At 38.8% G+C, this 25,990-nt stretch overlaps 2 protein-coding genes across 4 annotated transcripts in view; one reads left to right on the forward strand and one right to left on the reverse strand.

Annotated features, from left to right (window-relative positions):
• DCUN1D5 (defective in cullin neddylation 1 domain containing 5) overlaps nucleotides 1–7,823 on the reverse strand; it is a 30,508-nt gene extending 22,685 nt beyond the window's left edge. Inside the window, exons 1-2 of one of the 2 annotated variants that reach the window (XM_004052041.5) lie at nucleotides 7,011–7,823; nucleotides 4,451–4,542 (exon numbers count right to left, since the gene is read on the reverse strand). In XM_004052041.5, the coding sequence (XP_004052089.1) occupies nucleotides 4,451–4,542; nucleotides 7,011–7,096 (178 nt within the window). In that variant the 5' untranslated portion in view covers nucleotides 7,097–7,823. Of the gene's footprint in view, nucleotides 1–4,450; nucleotides 4,543–6,907 lie in introns of both variants that reach the window. The other variant, XM_019036265.4, reaches the window with a different exon arrangement.
• A 16,737-nt stretch (nucleotides 7,824–24,560) lies between these two features.
• DYNC2H1 (dynein cytoplasmic 2 heavy chain 1) overlaps nucleotides 24,561–25,990 on the forward strand; it is a 371,095-nt gene continuing 369,665 nt past the window's right edge. The window contains exon 1 of one of the 2 annotated variants that reach the window (XM_031016281.3): nucleotides 24,561–24,976. In XM_031016281.3, coding sequence (XP_030872141.3) covers nucleotides 24,782–24,976 — 195 coding nt within the window. In that variant the 5' untranslated portion in view covers nucleotides 24,561–24,781. The remainder of the gene's footprint in view (nucleotides 24,977–25,990) is intronic. The other variant, XM_031016282.3, reaches the window with a different exon arrangement.

Genomic DNA, 25,990 nt, shown 5'->3' on the forward strand with positions numbered 1-25,990 from the left:
AGCCCAGGAGTTCCAGACAAACCTGGACAACACAGGGAGACCCCATCTCTAGGGAAAAAAAAATAGCCTTGTGTGGTGGTGCCAATCTGTGGTCCCAGCTACTCAGGAGACTGAGGTGGGAGCATTGCTTGAGCCCAGGAGTTTGAGGCTGCAATGAGCCATGATCACGCCATTGTACTCCAGCCTGGGAGAGAGCAAGGCCCTGTCTCAAAAAAAAATAAAAAATAAAAAATTAAGGGAAAAGACAAACGGTTTTTTTAAAAGCCACGATGTGAATATATTGTAAATTTTTCTAAAGCATCAAGAAAACATACTTGCTCTCAAAGTTGCCATTAGTGATTCAAAGAGAAAGCTTTAGAGGGTGTCTAGAAACATCAGCATAAGCCAGGAGCAGTGGCTCACGCCTGTAATCTCAGCACTTTGGGAGGCCGAGGCAGATGGATTACGAGGTCAGGATTTCAAGACCAGCCTGGCCAAGATGGTGAAACCCTGTCTCTACTAAAACTACAAAAATTAGCCAGACGTGGTGGCAGGTGCCTGTAATCCCAGCTACGCAGGAGGCTGAGGCAGGAGAATCACTTAACCTAGGTGGCAGAGGTTGCAGTGAGCTGAGATTGCGCCACTGCACTCCAGCGTAGGTGACAGAGCGAGACTCTGTTTCAAAAAATATAAAAAATAAAAAAGAAAGATCAGTATAGCCCCCCTAGAAACTGGAGGATTACTTGGTGATTACTAATTAAAATTTGGTTAGAAGCAAGTCAAATGAGATTACATAGCGATATAATACCTTATAACTTAGATAAGGTCTGTAAATGTTAACTGACTTTGCCAAAGTGATGTAAACAGTAACAGATCTAAGTCTAAAGCGAGGTCTGTAACTAATGTGCTTTCCCCGGACTGTAAAATGTTAATCCTTCCAATACCATTGCTTCCAATCTTTCTAATAAAACTACTCTCTGGGTAAAACCTCTGGAGCTAAATTTAATTAACTCTTTTGGACAACTAGGTTTCCACTCAATTGAAGAAGCTATGGAAATGATTTTGTTCATACTATGAGTTCACTCTACTCCAACAGCTAGGTACTATATTAGGACTATGCAATTCCAACCTTATTTTTTGACTCTATGAGACTTTAAAACTGCCCTTTCACTTTCCATGTTTTCAATTACCATAGGCCAGGATATTACTGAATCATTAATTTAAATATCACTCAAGAATGAGGTCTTGTGAAAGAACAAAACCAACAGCCTTATCACACATGATATAATACCATAGTAACAAGTTTAGTGATATTTTCAAAACTAAAAGAAAAACACCATCAATTTCCTGATTTTTTTATAACCATAAAGAAATGTTCCTAGCTATATCTGCAAGGCCTAATACCATGCCAGCCATAACAGATGCTTAGGGGAAAAAAAAAAAAAAATGCTCAGTGACACAGCACCTTCAACATGAGCTACGTAAGAGTCATTAATTTTGGAACACTGTAAAAAACACACAACCAGTAAATCTGATGCTGTAATGCTATTACTGTTTTAATAATAATAACATTTGAGTTCTGACTATATACCAGGTATTGTGCTAAGGGCTTTACATGTATTATTCTCAGTAGGCAAAATTATTGCCTTCATTTTAATACGGACATACCCATTTCAAGACAGAACAGTTACTGTTTATTTGGCAAATAAATGGTTCCTCCCCAATCAGGTCTCTGCACAAAGTGGTCTCCACAGAGAGGCCTTCCCTAATCACTCTATCTGAAAGTCCATCTAACCCTTCTTTATTCTCTATTCCTGAACCTCACCATATTTATTATCCTTATAACTCCCCACAATCTGTACTTATCTTGCCTACATACCTGTTTACTGACTGTCTTCCTCACCAGAAGGCAAGTCCCCCAAAGGCAGGGATCTTGTCTGACTTGCTCAGCACTATATATCCAGCACTCAGCACAGTGCCTGACTCAAAACAAGTGCTCAATATTTATTGAATGGATGACAGAAATTAACCAAGAGTACCAATATTTTCTTTGCAAAAGTGAAAATTAGCTTAAATAAAAAATAAACATAAAATAATGTCTATTATAATAAAATGTTTATAACTATATATAAACATTATAAAATTTAAATACAAAATACATAAAAGCATAGTAGTTAAAAGCATGGACTTTAGAATCAGAAGGACCTGGGTTTGAATCCTGGCTCTTGTCACTATATGATCTTGGGCAAATTAATTAACCTAAGTCTCAGTTTTCTCATCTATAAAATGAGGGTATGGCCAAGCACAGCAGCTCATGCCTGTAATCCCACCACTTTGGGAAGCTGAGGCAGGTAGATCACTTGAGCCCAGGAGTTCGAGACCAGTCTGGGCAACATCGTGAAACCCCATTTCTTTTTTTCTTTTTCTTTTTTTTGAGGCAGAGTCTCACTCTGTCACCTAGGCTGGAGTGCAGTGGTGTTATCTCGGCTCACTGTGAGCTCCGCCTCCTGGGTTCACGCCATTCTCCTGCCCCAGCCTCCCAAGTAGCTGGGACTACAGGCACGCACCACCATGCCCGGCTAATTGTTTGTGTTTTTGGTAGAGACAGTGTTTCACCATGTTAACCAGGATGGTCTTGATCTCCTGACCTCGTGATCTGTCCACCTTGGCCTCCCAAAGTGCTGGGATTACAGGCGTGAGCCACCGCACCCAGCTGAAACCCCATTTCTACAAAAAATTTAAAAAATTAGCCAGGAGTGGTGGCACATGCCTATATTCCCACCTACTAGAAAGGCTGAGGTGGGAGGATGGCCTGAGCCCAGGAGCTCAAGGCTGCAGTGAGCCATGATCACAGCACTGCACTCCAGCATGGGCGACACAGTGAGACCCTGTCTCAAAAAATAAAGTCGTAGTGGGGAGGTGGTGATAATACTACCTACTTAATAGAACAGTCACAAGAAAAAATAATATACCTAGGACAATTCCTGGAATAATGCAATTACTATGTTGGCTATTAAAAATGCTAATATAGTAAACAAATGTTTAATTAGAATCTTATGCTACCTAGAAAAGTTCCTAGTTGAGGCAAATATTTTCTATTTCTATTGTATCTAGTAACCTTTATAAGTGAAATAAGATGGGTGACCTTTTGATTATATATCATTCATACCAGTAAAACTGGCATTTGGGATAATGGGTCAACATTTTAAATGGAGGTCAGTAAGAGATGAATTCCCTTCATTTAAATTGGGTTAGTGGTTGTCTTGGGATGCCAGTAATAGCATTTATTTCTGGTCTAGAAAGAATCTGTTCTGTTACTGAACAATTTTAAAATTGTACTTTGGGATCACTCAGCTGATTCCAACAGTAAAGTTACTGCTCCCCTTTCAAAATAGTCTCACATTCCATACAATTAGCCTAAACTTATACCTCAAGTTCAAAGTATACTACTTTAGACCTTAATGTGGATGAGCACTAAACATAAGGCAATAGCTACATATACACTTCCATTTTAAACAAACATTTTGAGAATGATGGTGATTAAAAGAAGGAGAAAAAAAAGTGAAGCAGGTTAAAAAAAAGGAAACAGGGAAAAGAAAAAAGCTTTAAAATCAATAATTCCAAAAAAACAAAACTATTCTAAGGGGAAAAAAAATCCATATATGTTTATGAGATAGTATAAGTGTTCTTTTGCATATATTTGCTTAACTCTTCAGCCCCATCTCTGGCTGGCTTTGACTTTCACCTCTAAAACACAACCCCATCCTGGGCCTAGGGCTCTTCATCCACCAGTTACAAGATTTAGCTGAGGTTAAGTTAGCTCCTCTAGAAAACTCCCATGACACTTTAAAAGCTGGGTTATATATCCCTCCTATGAACTCTCAGTGTATCTTCTGAATATAGTATTTCCCACACTGTATTAGTATCAGTCTATTTATTTTCTTACTATTGCATCTCTAGTAGAAGTGGATGGCTAAATGATAATTGTTAAAAAGTAAATGTGTTGTACAATTATAACTGAGGGGTTTAAATCTTTTACCATGTCTCCCCAAAAGTTTCAGAAAATGTTAGTTCAGAAAAATTTCAAAAAAAGAATATTGAATAGAAATGTTTTATTATGTACTTTGTGTTTTCCACAATATCAAATACAAAAATGTTTTATTGTGTACCTTTTATTTTCCAGAATACTACTTTAGCCAATAGATGTAAATAAGTGAATCTTTGTTTACACGTTTTATTAATAGTAAATGAGTTCTTCCCTCCCAGTAAATATATACTGAATACATATTTAAAGAAATATCAGCCTAAATTGGCAACAAATTTTTAGTCTACCCACAATCTTCAGTCCTGACCCTCATCCCAGTACACAGCACTAACACATAGCAGGCCTGTAACAGATAATTTGTTAAATGAATAAGCCAAATAAACTTTTTAAAGCATGACTGATATCTTCTTATATGAATTTCATTACCTGCATATTCATAAAACCAAGCCAGGCACTTCTTGCTTGAAAAATGTTCCTCTCCACTTATTAGTCTAGCAGGGGGTTGGGATCTGCAATAGCTTAGAAAACACACAGACGCCTAAGATTTTTATCACATCTCAACTCTTAAGAGAAAAACTAAGTTCAAAATTAACTACTTCCATTCACATTAAACAAACGTTTTTTTTTTCTTCGGTTGGCATTGTTGGAAAAAAACTGAAGTTGTTAAGTAATTGCAACTTGAAACAGTAGTCTATACATAAGAATTATCGGCTAACAAAACCCAAATACCTTTTCACTCAGTATCAAAATCCAAAAATATCAGTAAGTTATTTCGGCACATTTTAAAAGACTACAAAGAAGTTCAACCTAGTAGGTGGGAAAGTATAAATATTTATTGTGATTCTATTGATTTGCATAGAAATTCTATTTGTGTGTAATAGAGAAATATTTGAAAACAAACTCTTACAAAGTATATTTTGATACTTAATATTTCAAAATAAAATGTTATATTGAGTTGTTTTATCACCTAAGCTTAAATAGATTTTTAAAGATAAATGATGACTTAGGACCTAAGGGTATATTAAATTACACAGATTTAAAAAAAACAACAAAAAAACACTAAAAGTTAATAATAGTCCAAATAATTGGGACAAGGCTATTTAATCCTAGGTTCTGTTCATTGTTTCATTTTTTTCATAAAATCATTTTCATTGTTTTTCATAAAATAACTAAAATTTGGTAAGTTCAAAATGGCCTCTAGAATTTAATGGCCTTCAGAGAAACTTTTTTCAAGGAACTCAAATAATTACCCTACCACAATGATATAGAAATGATAGAACTTCTGTAACTGAGTAATGTAAAGTAAGAGTATCATATTTAAAAATTTAAATTGATAGAGCAAAGTATCACCTGAGTTCTAATAATACTGCCTGCTCAGCTATCTTAATGTACTTAACTTAAATAATTTTAATACATTATATACTTAAGATGGCCATGAGATAAAGTAGTACAAAAATGAATAATAATTTGCTTATATCTTATAAAAATGTGAGCTACTAAAGTAACCATGTCAAATTCTAATGTTGACAAACAAGAGGTGTATGTATCATCGTTCACATTAATAGCCTAATACTCCATAGACTCCTTTACCAAAACACAGTAATGAGGGAAAAAAGTCGACCAATTACAAAAAAGAAGACGCAGACTATGTAAGTCATCTACCTCACAGTTTAAGCAGATCTCTCTTTAAGGAGAGCTCTATCATTATTTCCTTCTTATAATCCTGGCTACAGTCTTCTTTCAATAGTAGCATCTGAAGTTGTCATATCAAGTGCCAACCATTGATGAAAAGGCAGCTAATATGGTTATTTTTTAAAAAAGCATTTCTCAGTCGGGCGAGGTGGCTCACTCCTGTAATCCCAGCACTTTGGGAGGCCGAGGCGGGCGGATCGCGAGGTCAGGAGTTCAAGACCAGCCTAGCCAACATAGTGAAACCCCGTCTCTACTAAAAATAAAAAAAATTAGCAGGGCGTGGTGGCGGCCGCCTGTAATCCCAGCTACTCAGGAGGCTGAGGCAGGAGAATCGCTTGAACCCGGGAGGCGGAGGTTGCAGTAAGCGGAGATCGCGCCACTGCACTCCAGCCTGGACAACAGTGGAAGACTCCGTCTCAGAAAAACAAAACAAAACAAAAAAACAAAAAAAAACATTTCTCACACCAAAACTGCAGTTTTTTTGTAGCATAAATTTTGCTGTGATGCCTCCATGATATGCTACAAGGGGATCAAAGAGGTACTACTATATAGTTCTGCCTTGTCTTCTTTCTTACCAGTAGGACAGAGTACAAGAGCTCACAAATTATTTAATTTATGCTGAGAGCTAACAGCGTCCTGAATGCTAGAAGACAAAAAGCATGCAGGGCCTTTCCAACTCTGCACACAGGGACTTGGCATAGGTGAGGCACTATACTTCCAGAAAATGGGGCTCCTGCAATTTAAAAGGCCTCCTGCTGGGACCTTCCGGGTTAGGCCACTCCAAATACTAAATATGGAGGCCAATTATAGCATACAAGTTTTCCTTTCTACCATTCCCAAGGCAGTTGTCAAGATTCCTTACGTTCTGCTTTCTTTACACTCTACAAAGAAATTCTAGAAGTGACCCTTCTGCGGATATGTACTCACTTCTAAGTCTAGAAAAAGGCAGAGGAGCGATACGGGAGTAGGGGATCGAGGGTCGGTTGTGGGGTGGGGGTGGGGGTGAGGGGAAGCGCAATTTACATATGCATCTGTTCCCCACCCTGCAGGGCACGTAGACTCTTAACGTGGGCGGCTCTTCTAGTCTCTCCATAAACGCCAGCGTGCACACACTCGAACACGAGGTCGGGTCGGGCGCGGAGACTCGCGGTGTTCGGCACCTACAGCCTAGCTCGATCAAAGGGGCCTCACCTGTCTCCAGCCCCAGCCCGGCAGGCCGGGCCCGACTCCTTTTCCTCCAGTTGTCCAGCAAAGGAGGGAGGAGGGAAGCTTGAAGGGTGGGGGGAGATGGTACCTGGAGATTTTACACTTTTTGAGGCCTCCGTCTTCCGCTACTGCTGCTGCCACCCCAGGGGATTTTCTCTTCTTCTTCACCGGCATCTTCCGCCCTCCCCGGCAGGGTGGGCAGGGGAGCCGGGGAAGGGGGTCCCTGTCCGCTGGAAGCCCCTCAGCGCTGGCACCCAGTTCCCAGAGACAGCAGCAAGCGGAGGAGCAGGTCGCCAGCCCGCACCGGCGCGGCCCAGCCCGGCCGCCGCCCGCTCCCAGGTATCCTCGTCGTCTTTCTCTGACCGGGACAGGGCTGGCTCCTCGCCGGTGGACACTGCGGTTCGTTCTCACCGGGAGGAGATAACGCGGACAGCGCGGCAGCTCCACCAGTCACAGCAAGCAAGAGGCTCAGCCTAACCCGGAGGGGAATCGCTGAGGCCCGGAAGTGACGCAATCGCGGAGCCGGTCCCGGGAAGGGGCGTGGTTCCGGTTAGCCTCTGCCACTCGTAGGTAGGCCAGGCAGGGCGAAGGTATCTGACCCCTCGACTGCGGCAGTCCGCTGAATTCTGTATCCTGTCCAGGGTATCCTGACCTTTCTCATGAAGCTTCTACCGCGCTCTGATGCTGGCAGTCACCGCCAAAAGTGAAACTACTAATACTTTGCAGTTGACGTTAAAAACAACCTGGTAAAGTAGACCAAGTTCCACTTCTGAGCTCTTCCACACGATAACCTCATCTGAAGTGTTCCCACCCCTTAAATGCATTGTCACCCTGTGTCTTGCGTGTTTTTTTTATGGGCCTGTGATCAGCCGCCCACTCCCCCTTCTCCCTACCTTTGCATATCACTTTGTCCTGTATTGAAACTTAGCTCTGCCATTATTTCCACAGAGCTCACCTCTCCGATAAGAGACAGTAGGTGACTGCGACTCAGTAGAGAGAAATTTGGGGGACAGTTCTAAGGAGCCTCCCCCTAGACCTTACTACCCAAAACACACTGTAATCTATTCATCTCCACTTAGGTGGAAATACTGTTTTTAAATAATGGTTATTGTATGTAAAGACATAGTAGAAAGTCGTTAGTAATTCTGTTGGTAAAATAAATTTATCTCTGCAAACCAACTGTGATGGGAGAAGACTAAAAGTCTTTGAGTAATAGTTGAAGTGGTTCCTGTGAAACTACCCTCACAATGGCACCCTAATCTGGTCAATCCGAATATCATATTTCCTTAGTGTTATTAATTGGTTCAGGATGGACACATACTCAGGCCAGGCCAATGAGTGCCAATGACACAAAATTGAACCACCAGGAAGCAATTTTATTTCCTATGGATTTGAACCAGAGAAGGTATGGAGAATGAAGCCAAACCTCAGAAGAGACCAGTATCAAGCAGAAAAATAGAAAAACCAGCATGTGATTATATGATATGAGCCCAAAATCCATGATATGCCCTGGAATTTTCACTTATGTGAAGCAACAAATTTCACTATTTTGCATATTTAGTTCAATTCTCTGTTACTTAAAACCAAAAGAATGTCGAAGTATATGATCCTTCAACCCATTTAAAAATGCCTGAGGCCAAAAACAATCAAAACAGAATCAGATAAAGTCTCTAAATAGAACTACCATCTACAAAAAGTACAGGACAGAGGAACATGTTAAATACCCAATGCAATCAGCAATATCTAGACGTCAGAAAAGTCTACAGGACAATGACCCAAATTCTGCAACAAATTATTAGGACGAGAGGAGAGAGAAGGAAATTAAAAGACTTAAAGGATATGTCAATCATTTTCAGTATGCAGTTCTTATTTGAATTTGACTCACACAAACAGTTTAAACAATATTATAACATCTCTGTGGCAATTGGAGATGTTAATGCTGGCTGGATATTTGATGAAATTCTAGAACATGTAAAACTTATTTATAGCAATGGCATATCAGTGACACTTGGGGACAGGGATGGAGTAAGTCGGGGAAGACTGACTGCAAAGAAACACAAGGGAACTTTTTGGGTAATGAACATATTCTATGTCTTGATTGAAGTAATAGTATATATACTTGTCAAAATTCATTGAATTGTACACTTAAAAATTGATATTTTTATGAATATTCTTCCCAAATAAAATTTATATAAAATGTGCAAAACAAAACACAAAATAAACGATAATGACAAAACTATTAGAGATAGCCAAGCTTATTTCTTCAAGAGGTGAGCTGCAAAAGCTAAACAGCCGCTTTTCCCAAGGAGGACCAAAGAAATGGAATAAAACCTAAAGGATAGAAAGAAAGATCTCAGAGGATGATGTTAAAGGGGTGTCCTTCCACAGAGTAGAATCAGGGCCTGATCAAAGAGTAGGGAATTTCATAATGCCTGTCTTGCAGGCTACCAGCATTGCTATAGACCAAAGACCACTGCACATCTCATCTTCTGTTCTTTTTTAAATAGGAATTTTTTATTTTGATAATTGTGTCCCTTCTTCACCATTATTTATTGGGCAAGAGTGGGAAATAGATTATTGCTTCTTAGTTCATAGGCCATTGGACCATAAGGAATCACTTTCGAACTAAGGAAGACCCCACTATACCTGGAAATCCTGGACATTGAGCTGAATGCAGTAACTGGATAGGAGCCTACTCACACCCATAGAATACTCTGAGAAAAAGACAAAAGGCTGGATCTATGTGTGGTATTCATTTAGTCTATCTATTCAAAAAATATTTAATCATCACTTCAACCAGGAGCTTTACTGGGCTTAAGAATATAAAAGGCAGACATGACTCCTGCAATCATGGAGCTGCCAGTCTGGAGGGAGAAATACAGTCATGCACCATGTAATGACATTTTGGTCAAGATGTGCATATGCGATGATAGTCCCTTAAGATTATAATACTGTATTTTTACTGTGCCTTTTCTATGTTGAGGTATGTTGAGATACACAAATACAATTGTGTTAAAATTGCCTACAGTATTCAGTACAGTACCATGCTGTACAGGTTTGTAGCCTAGGATCTATAGGCTGTACCGTATAGCCTAGATGTGTAGTAAGCTATATCATCCAGGTTTGTATAAGTACACTCTATGATGTTCACACAATGATGAAACTGCCTAATGACACATTTCTCAGAATGTATTCCTGTCAATAAGCAATATATGACTCTATGTATGCTATCTGCATTTAAGAGAATTATATGAATAGGAATTAGGGTTCATAATCTATGCTTGTCAATGATATTAAAGGGATGGCAATTTCTGGGTCATGTAGACCATTCTCATCCATCTACCTCTTCATTCTCTTGTCTGGTCAGTACCTACTGCTACTGCCAAAACTCTATTCCCAAAAGTTGGCTCTTCATCCTCCCAATTACTCTCACAAAGGGGCATATTGATAGCCTTGCTACCTATGAGAAGTATAGAAATGCCTAGTTATGTGGCTTTAATATTTTCCGCTGCTCACCAATGCATACATAGTACATGATTTTGCATCAAAAAGATGCCTCTAATACAGAAACAAACTATGACAGAGTACTGTGGCTCTCTGGTGTGCAGCAGAATTTTTTAAATGAAGGTAATGACAAGGAAGGGAGGGATGAAGTAATTACCTCAAGCAGAAGCCTGTGTGTTCTGGTTTCAGATCCAAAGAAGACACTCAAGTGACTTTAGGAAAGGCAGATAATTTCCTTTATCTTTCATCTTATCCTACTATTATACAGAAGGATGTAGGAAAAAAACAAAAATAATACTTATGCTGAATAGGGAAGTAATTAAGCAAGAAGACTGAGACCCAGTTCTATTATCTATTTGGCATCTTGGTCACATATACATGCTTTAGCTTTTGGGAGTTATAAAACAAAGCTATGAAAAACATCTTTTAAAATAGTTATATCTCTGTCAAGGTATCCAAAAATAGTACTCTAAGATGTGTTAATTTATATATTCCGTACATAGTTTAGTTTTTCTTAACACCTCTTTAAAATAGGACTTTCCTACTTGGGAAAATAACAAGCAACACAGACATTAAGTGATTTATGGGATGCCACGTTATTGTGGTCCTGGGTTTGTGCAGATGCTCTCCCTTCCATATATTAATGTTGATTTTTAAAACAGCATTGTAGTTAAAAATTTTGTGAAATGTTTTCATGCACATAAATCTACAGAAAGATAACTCTAAGAGAATAGTAGAAATGGGATGTCAAGACAGGATTTTTTGTTTTGGCATTTCAGTATAGCCTACAAGAACTCCTTGTGTTTTAGAGAGGCCCAGAGGTGCAGAACTGTGTAACACATGACACTTACCCCCTACACCCTAAAGCGGTGTGCCAGACCACATCAATTTTAGCTTGGCTGTGACTGTGGTTCACTCTGGGATCTAGACTGAGGGAACAGTCACTACCTAGAACACTGCTTGTCATCATGACAGAGAGAAAGAACAACATGGTAAACCCCATGCTGCCTCTCGAGGATTCTGCCCCGAAGTGACACATTAATCCTGTTCAAGTCATATGGCTACACCTGAGGTCACGAGGGCAGGAATGTATAATCCTCCTGCAGAGAGAAATATCAAGTAAAGGTAAATACAGCCTACTACAGTAAGAGACTGGACTGAAATTTTGTTCAAAGCATAGGGAAAAATGAGTTCACAGTGCAGTTTTAAAGAGGCAGTAGGAAAAAGCATAAGATTGGTTTTGGCTTATACCTCACCGTGGCAGTTTATATTCTTCAAAGGTGGTCACAGCAACATCTCTCATCCCACATATTCTAGAAACTTACCATTTCCTATCAAAAAGTGAAGTCTAGTTGAAAAAAAAAATCAATATTGGTTCATTCATTGTGGGAAATGTACCATACCAATGCAAGACATTAGTAATAGGGGAAACTGGGTGTGGGATATATGAGCAGTTTCTGTAGTATCATTGCAATTTTTCCACAAAATTAAAACTCTTCTAAAATAAATTATTAAAAAGTCACAGTGAATGGGAAAAAATAAAATTTAGAAAATAGTAAAGTACAGGAAGAAAGAGTAATGATTCAAAAGAGCTGCCTAGGTTGGATGCTTTTGGAAAGGTAAGAATCTAAAAAATTCTGGATGTGGGATCATAGGTAGAAAGCAATGTCTTGTATATCAGCTGGCCAAGGACAGAGCAATTTCAACTTGAAACCTAACCAGGAAGACTAAGAACAAGTGCTCAGGTGGGAAATTGTATTAAGCACTACACCTGATTTGCCTTCCCATATGTGAATATGTACCCCAAATGAAGAAAAGTAGTTCAGGCCAGGTGCCGTGGCTCATGCCTGTAATCCCAGGACTTTGGGAGGCCGAGGTGAGTGGATCACTTGAGGCAAGGAGTTCGAGACCAGTCTGGCCAACATGGACAAAACTCTGTTCCCACTAAAGATACAAAAATTAGACGGGCATGGTGGCGCATGCCTGTAATCTCAGCTCTGCGGAGGCTGAGGCAGGAGAATCTCTTGAACCTGGGAGGTGGAGGTTGCAGTGAGCCAAGATCATGGCACTGCACTCCAGCCTAGGTGAGAAAGCAAGACTCTGTCTTAAAAAAAAGTAGTTCACAGAACCAAAATTACTGGCAGAGGTTGTATTGTTTTGAAGACTTGCTGCAGAGAACTCTCTTTTTGTTTGGATGAGATGGTAGAGAAGACCAAAATTGAATGGAGACAGCTTGCACTGGGTATGTTCTTAAGTGTAGTTTCCTAATTTTGGTATTTGCTGAATAGGCATTTATCACACTATACACTTCCAAGACTTAACATTGGAAAGTGGCATAGTGTAAAGGGTTTGTTAAAATAAGAACCACCATTAGACTGATGAATTTCCTTTTTAACTTTGCAAACTTGATAAAACATTTAACCATGTTGTGACTCAGTTTTGTTCTTTGTAAGATAAAATAATAATACTTGCCTTGTCTAGACATCACAGCATTGTGGTGTTGAAAAAAATGAGAAAATAAATGTTAAATAAATGTTTTGATAACAATGTTATCAAAATTGCTAAAGGGTACAAAACCACGTATCAGTTGAGGTCTTTAGAGTACATTAAACAAAAATCAAATTCTATATTTAGCAAGAGGATTTATTTTGAAGTATTTTACAGAATCAAAGGAAGGCGTTGCAATGAAGGAGATATGTAAAAGGAGTGAGCTGTCTTGGTTTTTATCCTCACCCAAATTCTGATAATGGAGCTTTCTTATCTATATCACTACCACCTTTTTGATGACTTCATCTTTAGTTGTAGGGATATTAACAATAACCATGTTTTCAGCCATTGAAAATAGGGTCATCTACACTGGGCAGTTTGAATGGGATTCAGCAAATTCTTGGGCCATGGCTATGCATGACTTCTTTGGAAAATCCATAGGTAACATGTGAGCAGTTATGGAAAGCCACTGGTGAGGACCACTCAGCACAGAGAAGATCAGTTCACATGATTGCAGCAGAGGCAGTTATTCTTAGAAAGGCAGTTAATGGTCTGCAAAGAGTCGGACATTTATTTGGCACCCACCTTGCTCTCGTCTCTGACAGTGATAGTGTTGGTGTCTCTTGATGCTGATGCTGCTCCTCATTATGTGTTCCTCAGAGGCCTATTCCCTCATCTCTAGTTTCACAACAAAGACCTCTTCCAAGTTCAAGCCCTATCCAACTTTTGAACTCTATTTCTAGCCAAGATGACCTTCAATTGTTATGGCATAGCATCTGTGATCTTCCTCTTTCAGGGCCTGAACTTGTAATTTGCAAAAGCCTTCTTGTTTATAAAGAAAACGTAGCTTATGAGAATCAACAGTTTTTGGTTTAAATAGCATTTTTTAAAATATTGTGGTATTTCAAGAGTATGTTTTTAAAGTAAATAGTAAGCCAACTGTATTTCTTTCCATTTCTGATTTACAGTTTATAATTTTCTTTTAGATAATGACACTGACTATAATGATCATGAGCAAGAATATAGAGAAAACAAAAATAGAACAAAATATAACAATTCTTTCAAGATATTATCTCTCTATAGGCTAAACAAGTAGAGAATTCTTAGATAACTTCACTGAACTCTTTCACTTTTCATATGCAGTTAAGGCTTCCACTGCACATCCTTCTGAGACAACCTATACTTAGGACCAGGTGCATAATTTGTGGGACCCAGAACAAAATGAAAATGCAGAGCCTCTTGTTAAAAAAATTATGTAGTGCTCTGTGAGGATCCATCATCAAACCAACTGAGAGGCCTTTTTAAGCATGATGCCCTGTGACATTGCACAAGTTGCATGTGCATAAAATCTGCCCTGCATACACTTTAAAAACAAGTCAAGGCCCAATTGACCTATAGGTTCATTCAATGGAACACCAGATTTGTAAAGCACACTTAGTCAGAGAATGATATGTGTTGATAAAGTCATTCTTTCCTATTCCAGGGTACAATAAAGATTACATTTCCCCCACTTGAACCCGGGAGGTGGAGGTTGCAATGAGCTGAGATTGTACCATTGCACTCCAACCTGGGTGACAGAGCAAGACTCTGACAAAAAAAAAAAAAAATTTCCTATCCACCCTTGAAGTCAGGAATTGCCATATACATCTGCTGCATGAGACTTCACTCTTTACCTGTCAATCAACCAGATTTAAATAACCCAGGAGATAATTCCATAGTCCTAGGGGATAGTGGAGCTACAAAATGAAAGAGGTCTAGATTCCTGAATCATCATATGGAAGACTGCCTGCCAAGTACCACATTGAATTGTCAAAAGAAGGAGAAATAAAATTCTTATGTTAAGCCACTGAAATTTGGGGGTTGTTATAATAACGTTTGCCATACCTTGATTGTATCTGTCAGGACTAGGCTATGTTACAGTAACAAACACTAAAATATCACTATGCTTATCGTAACAAAAGTTTATTTCTTGTTCGTGGTAGGTTATTGAGAAGACCCTACCCATCCAAGCTACTCAGGGAGCTAAACTGATAAAAACACTGCCTTGATTTATGCTTCCATGATTACCATGACAGTGAGAAAGAACTATGGTAAATCATATTGGTGTTTAGTATTTTTGTGTATATGTGATATATTACTTCTACATAGATTTCAGAGATCAAAGCAAGTCATAAGATCATACCTATCTTTAAAAAGAGCGGAGAAGTGCCAAGAAAGAGGAAAGCCAGAAACATTTGTTAGATGACAGTAACAACTACCACATGAATATAGATGTTGGTGCTTAGAATGAAGATGCTGCATGCAGAAACTTAAAATATGTTGTATAGAATTAGTGGTCATGCAACAGGCAGCAAAGGAACAGATTAGTAGGTTGATTATCTAGAGATTTTTAACATGCCTTGTTAAAATATTCAGTGATACTTCCCAATGAGAAGTAGAAGGGAGACCATTAACCTAGTAAGAATCTAACTCTATGGAAAATAGCTAGGGGCAGAGTGATAGTGTGTATCGGCTACAGTTGTCTGCCTTTAGCAAGATTTACAAGAAAAATATGAGCTCTGATGAGAGCTGGTTAATCTTCTAGAAAGAATAGAAGGATACTAAGGAATCCTAGAGATCAAGGGTCTCTCAGGTTTAGAGAGGCTGACTGCTCCTAGTTTCTAAGTAATAAGAGATAAGACTGAAAAAAAGTTGTAAGTGATAAAGGCACTGAAAGATCTCTCAGTTAATAAAAGTGATAGAATCTTTGGGCAAAGCTCAGACTAAGGGTTTTAACCTTGCCATTTAAACCTATTGTTTCATATAGCCTCAGGATAACCATCAAGTTGAGAGAGGGGGACTTGGGTATGAGTAAGCAAAAAGATCATTCTTTGGAATCATATATAAGAAATAACTAGAATATGGAATTTAGAATATGGAACTAAAAGCAAATACATTCGAAAGCCTACTAAGTTTGGAAAATAATTTTATTGTTAAATAAGCCATGTGCCTGGACCAAAAAACACTGATTTTTTGAGCCTTAAAACAACTATCAAGCTCCCAGAGTTTCCCCAGAAGGAAGCTCAAATAACTTAAATTTTTAGTTTGTAGGTTGCTGAACCATCAGGAGCTACATTTCAACCCGATGGAAACAACTGCATCACATGGATACCTTAGAGATCCCTCTCTTTTCTCTGACAAAGGACTTCCGCAAACGTGTCTTCATTGACTTCACAGCCCCATTCCTGACAAGAACAGTAGACACAGGATAGGAATAATTTCCAGTAGTTTCAGTGAATGTGTTCCTTAAAGGTGTAAAATCTCAAATTTCGTATTTGATTAGATATCTTTAGGGATTAAAGGTGCCAAGCCAATGCTTGAAAAATGAGAATTGTAACCTGATCTCTTTTACTTTAAATTTATCCTGAGCTACCCTGCTGAGTAGGTTGACACTGCCTAATTTTTGATGTTCTATTCTCATAGCAACAAGCTGTGATGTCAGAGAGTTATTTTATCACAGAATCTATCCAAAAAGATGCCAGGCTGTGAAGCAGAAAGTTCTGATTTAATTGCATGTTATTCAACAATCATTTTATGTAAATAAAAATGGAGATGGAAAAAAAGACTCAAAATAACAATTTCTGTGAACATCTTTATTAATAGTTGCCATGGTGTAAAAAGCTTTCCCTTCAGCATTTACATCAGTGGGTATGTATTTCTTTTTAAATGACATTAAAGGACATTCAGGCAACACTACTTCCTGCAAATAACAGATAAGCTAGATAATGCACACAGTAAAGAAAGCAACTTCAAACCATCTAAAAGTATAACTAGCATCATCATAGAGGAAAAGATTAACTAGTAATGTGATTTGAAATTGTTTATATTAAGGGCCTTAACACAGTTTTACTAGCATACTTTTTTATCCTGAATGGCAAAATTAAAAGCAATATCTTTACCAGACAAGTAATTATCACATAATCTGGTGTAAGTGCAACAAATTTCATTAAGACAGCATTACATAAAGCAGCTTTACAAACCTGCAAGCCTTTTGGGCTTGGTAGACCATGTAAATTAGTGAAATGGCCTGGGTGTAAGACAACGGGGTAGGTGGGTACCATGGCTTCGAAGCCAAGTGCATGCCCTATCTGCAGAAGTCTGGATGGGTTAGATTAGGCCAGAGCAACAAAGAAGCCAAAGAAGGTCAGTTGTTTAGGACAACACAATTTTCTTGCTTGTTCATACTACCTGTTAAAGGTCAGCTGGAGACTCTGTTCTTTGTCATTAGTGCAGCCACTGTCTAGAACACTACTGGTTACTGTGGCAGAGTAAAAAGAAAGAGCACAGCTTCTTTGGCTTAGTGAAGCAGTATTTTTGTTAATTTGAAAAACATTAGGCCAGGCACGGTGGCTCATGCCTATAATCTCTTCACTTTGGGAGGCCAAGGCAGGCAGATCATTTGAGGTCAGGAGTTCAAGACCAGCCTGGCCAACATGGTGAAACTGGTGTATTCTCTACTAAAAATACAAAAAAACAAAAAAATTAGCTGGGTGTGGTGGCAGGTGCCTGTAATCCCAGCTACTCAGGAGGCTGAGGCAGGAGAATCACTTGGGAGGTTGTAGTGAGTCAAGATCGTGCCACTGCACTCCAGCCTGGGGGACAGAGTGAGACTCCATCTCAAAAAAAACCAAAAAAACAAAAAAACAAAAAGAAAAACATTAGAAAGCGTGGTAGTTACCAGGGTTACTCTCAAATATTCTATAACTCACCTTTTGTGTACAAGGTATGGTTTCACTTACCTGCCCACTTGCAGTAAGATGTGACCATGTGGTTTGCTTGGCCAGTGAAATGTAAATGGAAGTGATGTGCAGAAACTTTGGGAACCAGTATCTACTTTTTCACATGTTCTCTTTTCCCTCAATACCAGTAAGATGTACGGTCAAAAAGCAATGTGACTACTTAAGAGAATTCTTACATAAGGTAACTATAACCACAGCTCAAGAACTAGAAACAATTTTTACTAAAAAGTACTTGTACAGCATCACAAAGCTATACTTTTAAGAATATATATATATTCCTCCCAAGACTGGTATTCTTTTTATTTTAAAAGATAACAGTTTTAATAACAGTTTGAATACAGTCTTTGCTGTATTTCCTGCAATCCTTGCTATTAATATTTAAATGTATTTAAAAGTGACTTCGATATGTAATTTTTAAAACATAATGAAGCACTAACATTCAAATAAATTATATTTATTATCTGATAGAAAAGTTAAGATTTAAACTATTTAAATATACTGTCTGGATGTTCTCATAATGAAACACAGAAATATTATTTGCAAGAAGGAATGCTACCCCTTGATTTTGTTATCATCCAATGACTGTTTCTGGTTCTCTTGTTAGAGGAGACAGGTGAAAATCATGCCCACATTATCACATTTCTGGGTATTCTCCCACTTCTTCAATGATAACATCATAGGACATCATTGGGGGAGGGGGTGACAAGAGTGCAGATATAAGAAATATCTTCAGCTACATGTTAGAAACCAATGAAGACTAACACCCTTGCTTACATATCTCCTTCCTCTTTCCCTGTATATTTTCAGTGCAATTGACTGCAGGAAGAATTGGCTCCCTGCTAGACCCAGAAGGAACAGTTAGCAATTACTAACTGATTTAGAAAGAGAGTCAGAAGAAATAGAATTCCTTTTATTCCACAAAGAGTCATAAAGATGTGTAAAGGTAAATATATTTAAGTATTTGAGGTAAATATCAGATTTCAGTGTACAGAATCATCTTTGTTTGTTTGGGCTGCTATAATAAAATATCTTGGACTGGATAATTTGTAAATACTAGAAACTTATTGCTCACAGTTATGGAGGCTGGGAAATCCAAGATCAAAGCAACAGCAGATTTGGTATCTGGTGGGAGCCTGTTCCTCCTAGGTGATGCCTTCTATATGTCCTCATATAATGGAAGGGGTGAACAAGCTCTATTGTTCCTTTTTTACAGGGGCACTAATCTGATTCATGAGGGCTCCATCCTCAAGACCTAATCACCTTCCAAAGCCCTACCTTTTAATAATATCACGATAGCGATTAAGTTTCAACATATAAATTTGAAGGAACATTAAATGATCTGTATTACTCAGGGCTCTCCAGAGAAACAGAATCAACAGGGTATAAATAGATATTTAAGAGGATATTTGTTATGGGAATTTCCTCACCCAATTATGGAGGCCAAGAAGTCCCATGTTATGCTGTCTGCAAGTTGGAAAACCAGGAAAGCTGGTGGTGTAATTCAGCCTGAGTCTCAAGACCTTGGAACACGGTGTGCTGCTGGTATAAATTCTGAAGTCAAAAGGTCCCAAAGCTAGGAGTTCTGATTTTCCAGAGCAGAAGATGGATGGCCCACCACCAGAAGATAGCAAGTTCACCCTTTCTTGCCTTTTTTGTTCTATTTGAGTCCTCAAGGGATTGGATGATGCCTGCCCACATTGATGAGGGCTATCTTCTTACCCAGTCTATTGATTCAAATACTAATCTTTTCCTGAAACACCCTCACAAATACACCCAGAAATAATGTTTTACCAGCTATCTGGATATCATTTAATCTACCAACTTGACTAGTATTTTTTCCTTTAAATTTACTAAATTACAAAGCATCTATTTAACAAGTAGGGCAATATTGTATAACCAACACTATATATTTAACATATTTGCCAATATTTATCAAACATAATGGGTAAAATGGAAAAAAATCTTTATCCTATATTCACTTTCATGGAACAGATGCAGATACCTTAGAAATCATCTAGAAGGCTAGATTTCTGGAGGAACCTGAAATATTTTCAGGGGAACTGCAAGGTCAGAACTGTTTTCACAGTAATAGTGAAACATTATGTATCTCGGCTGCTATGCTTGACATTTTCATCGATGGTGCAGTAGCAATGGCAGCTATGGTAGGCAGAATTCTAGGAAGGCCCCAAGGCCACTGCTCCCTGGCGTGCACACTTTGAAGAGCCCCCTAACCTTGAGTGTGGAGGAAATCTGTGAATATGACGGTATATCACTCCCGTGCCTAGTTTACTCACCAGTTGACTTTGAGTTAATGAAAAAGGAGATTATTCGTTGGGCCTGATCTAATCAGGTGAATCCTTAAAAGGAACTGGCTTCTTGCTGTTATAAAAGAGATTTGAGGCACAAGGGAGCTTAGATGTGTTAGGAAGTTCTCTACTGTTGGCTTAAAAGACAGAGGATAAGAATGTGGGCAATATCTAATTGCTGAGTGGCCCCAGCTGATATCCAGCAAAGAAATGAGGACCTCAGTCTTATAACTGCAAGAAAATGCATTCTGCATCAACTATAAGAGGACTCTAAGCTCCAAATGAGAATGCAGCCTGGCTGACATCTTGATTTATGCCTGCGAGACCCTTAGCATGCAGCACCCAGCCTCCTGACTTATCAGACTTTTAGCTAATAAATGGGTGTTATTTTAAGCCACTAAATTTGTAGTAGTTTGTTACACAACAATGAAAAACAATGCAGTGGCTAAAGCAGCTGGCAAATTGACACAAATCAAGGGTGGGGCACCAAACTGCTTTAGTAATCATCTATTCTTCACATGCATGCATTCACTGGAAAAGATTCCAGTTTCATTTAAGAATCTCCTGGATGAAGGAGTAAAATTTATTCTTTTCATTAAATCTTAAACCTTCAGTACTAGTCATTTCAATATTTTGAACAATGAAATAATATATCGTAAAACACTGCTGCATTGAAGTATTAATAATGGCCTGTTTCAAGGAAAATAATTTTGTGATTGTCTGAGTTATGGTCAAAACTAGCTGTTTTTTTTTTCATGGAAGACCATTTTTACTTGAAAGAATAACAAACTAATGTTATTCAGACTTTGATATTTGGCAGAAATTTTTCTTAAAAATGAATGAAATGAGCTTATCACTTCCAGGGAAACAATTGACCTTATTTGTGGCCAGTGATAAAATTCAAGTGTTCCTGCAAAAATTAGAATCTTGGATAACTTAAATTCTCTACTGTAAGTTTGACAACCTCTCCATACATAAAGACTTTTTCTTGGCCAGGCGAGGTGGCTCATTCCTGTAATCTCAGCACTTTAGGAGGCTGAGGTGGGAGGATCACTTGAGCACAGGAGTTTGAGACTACAGCGAGGTATGATCAAGCCACTGCACTCCAGCTTGGGTGACAGAGAAAGACCCTGTCTCTAAAAAGACTTTTTCTTATAAGATCAGTGGTGTATTAATAAATGTGATTTAAAAAAATATTGTATAAGCAAATGTATCAATATTTGGAAGATCTTCATAGCTTAGGAACCAATACTTTCTAAATGACCAATGTATGATGTTATGAAATTATGTGCGAGCAAAAGATACATTCAAAGTGCTAGAAAACCAATGGATTTTAATGTAACTGAGTATGAAATATTCATTGATCTGGTTCCAAATTCCAAATTTTAACTATCCTTTAAGAAACTACTACTTGTGGAATGTTAGTTTAGTATAAAAGAATATTCACAAGCATCTATTAAAATCTTCATTTTTTAGCTTCTCAATTTTTAAACTACATATCTGTGTGAGGCTGGATATTCTCTATATACTTCAATCCAAACAAAGTATTGCAAGAGACGGAATGCAGAAGCACATAGAGGATCCAGTTGTCTTCTGTTAAGGCAGACAGGAAAGGGACTTAACAAAAATGTAAAAACAATGCCATTCTTCTCATCATTTTTTTTTGCCTTTTAGAAATATAATTATTTTCATCAAAATGTTATTTATTTTACCAAGAATGGTCTTATTATGCTTATTTTAGGATAGATAAGTAAATAAATATTTCAAAAATTTCTCAGTTTTAATTTTGATTACAATAAATGTTGATAGAAATAACCTACAGAAACAAAATCCTTTTGGAGTCTTCAGTAATTTATTTTATTTTATTTTTTTTGAGACAGAGTCTTGCTCTGTTACTCAGGTTGGAGTGCAGTGGCACGATCTTGGCTCACTGCAACCTCTGCCTCCCAGGTTCAAGCTATTCTTCTGCCTCAGCCTCCCGAGTAGCTGGAATTACAGGTGTGTGCCACTGTGCCCAGCTAATTTTTGTATTTTTAGTAGAGACGGGGTTTCACCATATTGGCCAGGCTGGTCTCAAACTCCTGACCTCGTGATCTGCCCTCCCAAAGTGCTGGGATTACAGGCGTGAGCCACTGTGCCTGGCAGTAATTTTTTAAGTATAAAAATAATTTTTTAAAGTATAAACTATAAAAAGGTCACCAAAAAGTTTGGGAAATGGCATATAGGTCAAAATTAGGAAACCCTGTCTCAGAAAGTTTTGGGCCTTCCCCTTCAGCTCACGTTACCTGTTTTTATGCCACCTGCCAGACAACTGCTAAGCCAATGCTCCACATTAAAAAAAAAAAAATCATTACTACACTATAGATATCAATTACTCTTTTGGTTAGAGTAGCCTAAATTGCCATAAAAATAGCCCACACAGTTTAACGTACAATGCCTCAAACACAACAAAGGTTATTTCTTGCTTATTTAACAATCGCAGACAGTATTCCACTCTGTGATTCAGGATCCTAGGGTCCTACTCTTGGAAAGTTTTGCCATCTCTGTTGCTTTATTGTTATCTGCAACCAGCTGGCAGAAGGTAAAGGTATTCTCACTTCTTTAAAACTTTGCCGTGAAGACGCACACATTACTTCTCACATTTTATTGGTGAGAATTAGTCACATGACCACACCTGGATGGTAGCCACTTCTTAGCTATGGAAGGGAAAAATAGATTTTGGTGGATATCTGGCTAACACTGTGATATGGTATATAGAGATTGGCTCAGAATTGGATTTTGGTAGGAATCTTGGTTCTACCACTTACCATCTCTGTGTTTTTGTGTAAGTTATTTAATCTGTGAGGTTCTTTCTTCTTTATTGTATGCTTGATACAATAAATAAAGTCCGTATCTGTCTTTTCTTCCCACTCTGTGCCTCATTTTTCGTATATAGTAGTGAAAAGGAAACACAAAACTTCTATTTCATGGGGTTTACATGTCAACGGGAACTTCCATGTTTGAGATCGGTGTTAAACTTGATTCAAACACAATTTCATAGTTTGTGGAAGCCCTAAGTTTCCTCAAGAGTTCTAAAAATTCTTGGGAGGATCACATACTCATGATCTCATCTGCTTTCTAGACTCATCTTCCTACATGTGTTGCCTTTTTATTTACCATATTGTTATGGAAGCTCAATTCAGCCATTTCATACATTTCCACCAAAATAACTCACCAGACCGAGCACTTGTGGGTAATGGAGACTTTCCTGAAGACCTTGGTAAGAGTGATAATGCTCATTGCAGAGCAGGAAACTCTGTAACCATAGTGGTCACTTTGGCTTTCAAAATCTTTTTATTAGCTACACAGTCATTTTGGGTTCCTGTTAGGATTTTTTCCCCCACCCAGTGGTCAGCATCCCACCTCACTGTTTGGATGTTTTCCCATCCAGTGGCCAGATTCCCATCTCTCACTGTTTGGATATTTCATGAGAATTTACATTCATTTCCTTTTATAATTTAGAGCAGTTCAGCTTTTTAAAGTTCCCACTCCAAAATCTTAAGTTGCTCAGCAAATAAAAGGACTCTCTCCTTCCAATTCTCAAATAGTATAGTTTTAAGGGGAGGTTATGATTATTAAGTGCAAACAAAAAAAAATCTGTATATGTTTATGTACCCTAGGATCTTGGGTCAAACCAGTGCTGAGGTGATGAATGACTACAGCAAAAACTTCCTGAGGGCAGGAACTGTGTCCCCAGGGCCTAGTTCGGTACTTGGCAAATTGTGTTAGATTGGTGCAAAAGTAATTACAGTTCTTGCCAAAAAACCGCAGTTACGTTTGCACCAACCTAATAGCATGTAGTAAATATTTTTAGAAGAGAATTACTGAATTGAGAAAGTGTTTGACGAATGTTCGGATGAATGACCAGCAATTTAGTAGTTTATAGTAACGCCATGAGGTAGAAAATGACAAAGACTGTTTTCATATCTGTATTTTCACAGAATTTGGTTGCGGTTGTTATAAAATAAACTAAAAAGTATCATTTTACATTTTAGCTATTTTACAAATATGGTTGTGCTCGGGTAATGATTGCAATAAAAAATTGCTGGTTAAATTTTTCTAAAATTAATAATAGGAGAAAAAACGATGTTGGGAAATGCAGCAGCACAGAAAGGAGCAGAGGGCGACTGAGAAAGTAAATTAACATTGTATTGAATTCCTAGTCTTTATAAGCCTCTCTAAAAAGCGATTTTTAAATAGTAATCTTTTACAATCCGCACTACACCCCTGGTTGTGAGATAGTATTTCCCCCTCTTAACAGTTGTGTACCTTGACGCTGACAGACTGGTTTGCTACCAGGTGCACGTGGAGAGCGAGCACTGGAACCCAGCTCTCCTAAATCTAGATCACGCTGCTGTACTTGAAGGCTAGATGTCTCTCTTCTGATTATGCGTGATAAGAAATCAGTAAGAAGAATAAAAGACATGTTTGAGAGCCAACATAAACTTTTCCGAACCCCTTACAATCGATAACCGCAGGGAGCCGCTGAAGAGCTCCGAGGCGGTCGATAGCCTCCGCGAGCTTTGCGTGCGCGTGCCCCGAGAGGGCAACGTCCACCGCGCGCCGCCAGCGACGCCGCCGTAGCGCTCCGTCGCCATAGCGACTACCCCTGGCAACCGCGAAGCTCTGCGGTCCCGTGGTCGGGCTACGGGTTTGAGCAAAGCTCCTCTCTTCCCTTCACTTCCCTCCGGACTGGTTTCTTCTTCCTTCCCCCTTCCCCCAACTTCCCTCCACCCCTTCCAATCATGGCGAACGGGACTGCGGACGTTCGGAAGCTCTTCATCTTCACTACTACCCAGAATTACTTCGGGTTGATGTCTGAACTCTGGGATCAGCCACTGTTGTGCAACTGTCTTGAAATCAACAACTTCTTGGATGACGGCAACCAGATGCTCCTCAGGGTGCAGCGATCCGACGCAGGAATCTCCTTTTCCAACACGGTACGGTTCCTTGCACTCCTGCCTGACCCCTGACCACTCTTCAAGTCCCCAGGCCCAGCCAGCGGGACGTCGGGTCACACTCTTTAGCTTTACCAACCCGATCCTTTTCAGGAACCCAAGGCTGTCTCCACTCCTCCTGCATTATTGGCTTAGATGCGTTGGCCTCGTGCTTAAGCAGGTAGTTTCCAAGCTTTGCATCCTACCTGACCGAAGCATGTTTCCCTTCCATACATCTGAATAGAAGCAATTAGATTGTGTTTTATTTTAAATTTTTATACGGAGTTTCGTTCTGTCGCTTAGGCTGGATGGAGTGTAGTGGCGCGATCTCTGCTCACTGCATCCTCCACCTCCTGGGTTCAAGCGATTCTCGTGCCTCAGCCTCCCGAGTAGCAGGCGCGCGCCACCACGCCTGGCTAATTTTTGTATTTTCAGTAGAGACGGGGGTTTCACCACGTTGGCCATGTGGGTCTCCATCTCCTGACCTCAAGTGATCCGGCCTCCCAAAGTGCTGGGATTACAAGCATGAGCCACCGCGCCCGGCCTATATTCTACTTTTTAAGAAAGACTGCAGATACGTTATAACTAAAAAAACATTTACTTAGTTATTTTTATTTTTTTCTCTCCCCTTTTTGAGTTTTTTTTTTGGGGGGGAGGCAAATTCTAGTCTATCTTTTTTGGATCAGGCTCTGATTTTAACATCGCCCAAGGGAAAGATTAGTTAGGAATTTAAATTTTTGTGAAATGATATATTTCAAAATAAAGTTTGAATTCTTTTTTGGTGTACATCATGTGATATACTGATTTATTAATTGCACTGCTCCCTCCACTGGCAGGATTGCTTAAAAAATGGGTTGCATTTGCAATCAGGGCTTATATATACAAGCCTAAAAGAAAAACACAGAAGAAAATTGCCTGACACATTAAAGGGGACTCAGTAAATAGATTTAAGTTAATAAAACAAAGACATATTTTAAACCTCTTCCTCTTGTGTTCACCCTTATCCCTAGGTCTAGC

Source organism: Gorilla gorilla, chromosome 9 (genome assembly GCF_029281585.2).
Source record: "Gorilla gorilla gorilla isolate KB3781 chromosome 9, NHGRI_mGorGor1-v2.1_pri, whole genome shotgun sequence".
Lineage (NCBI taxonomy): Eukaryota > Metazoa > Chordata > Mammalia > Primates > Hominidae > Gorilla > Gorilla gorilla.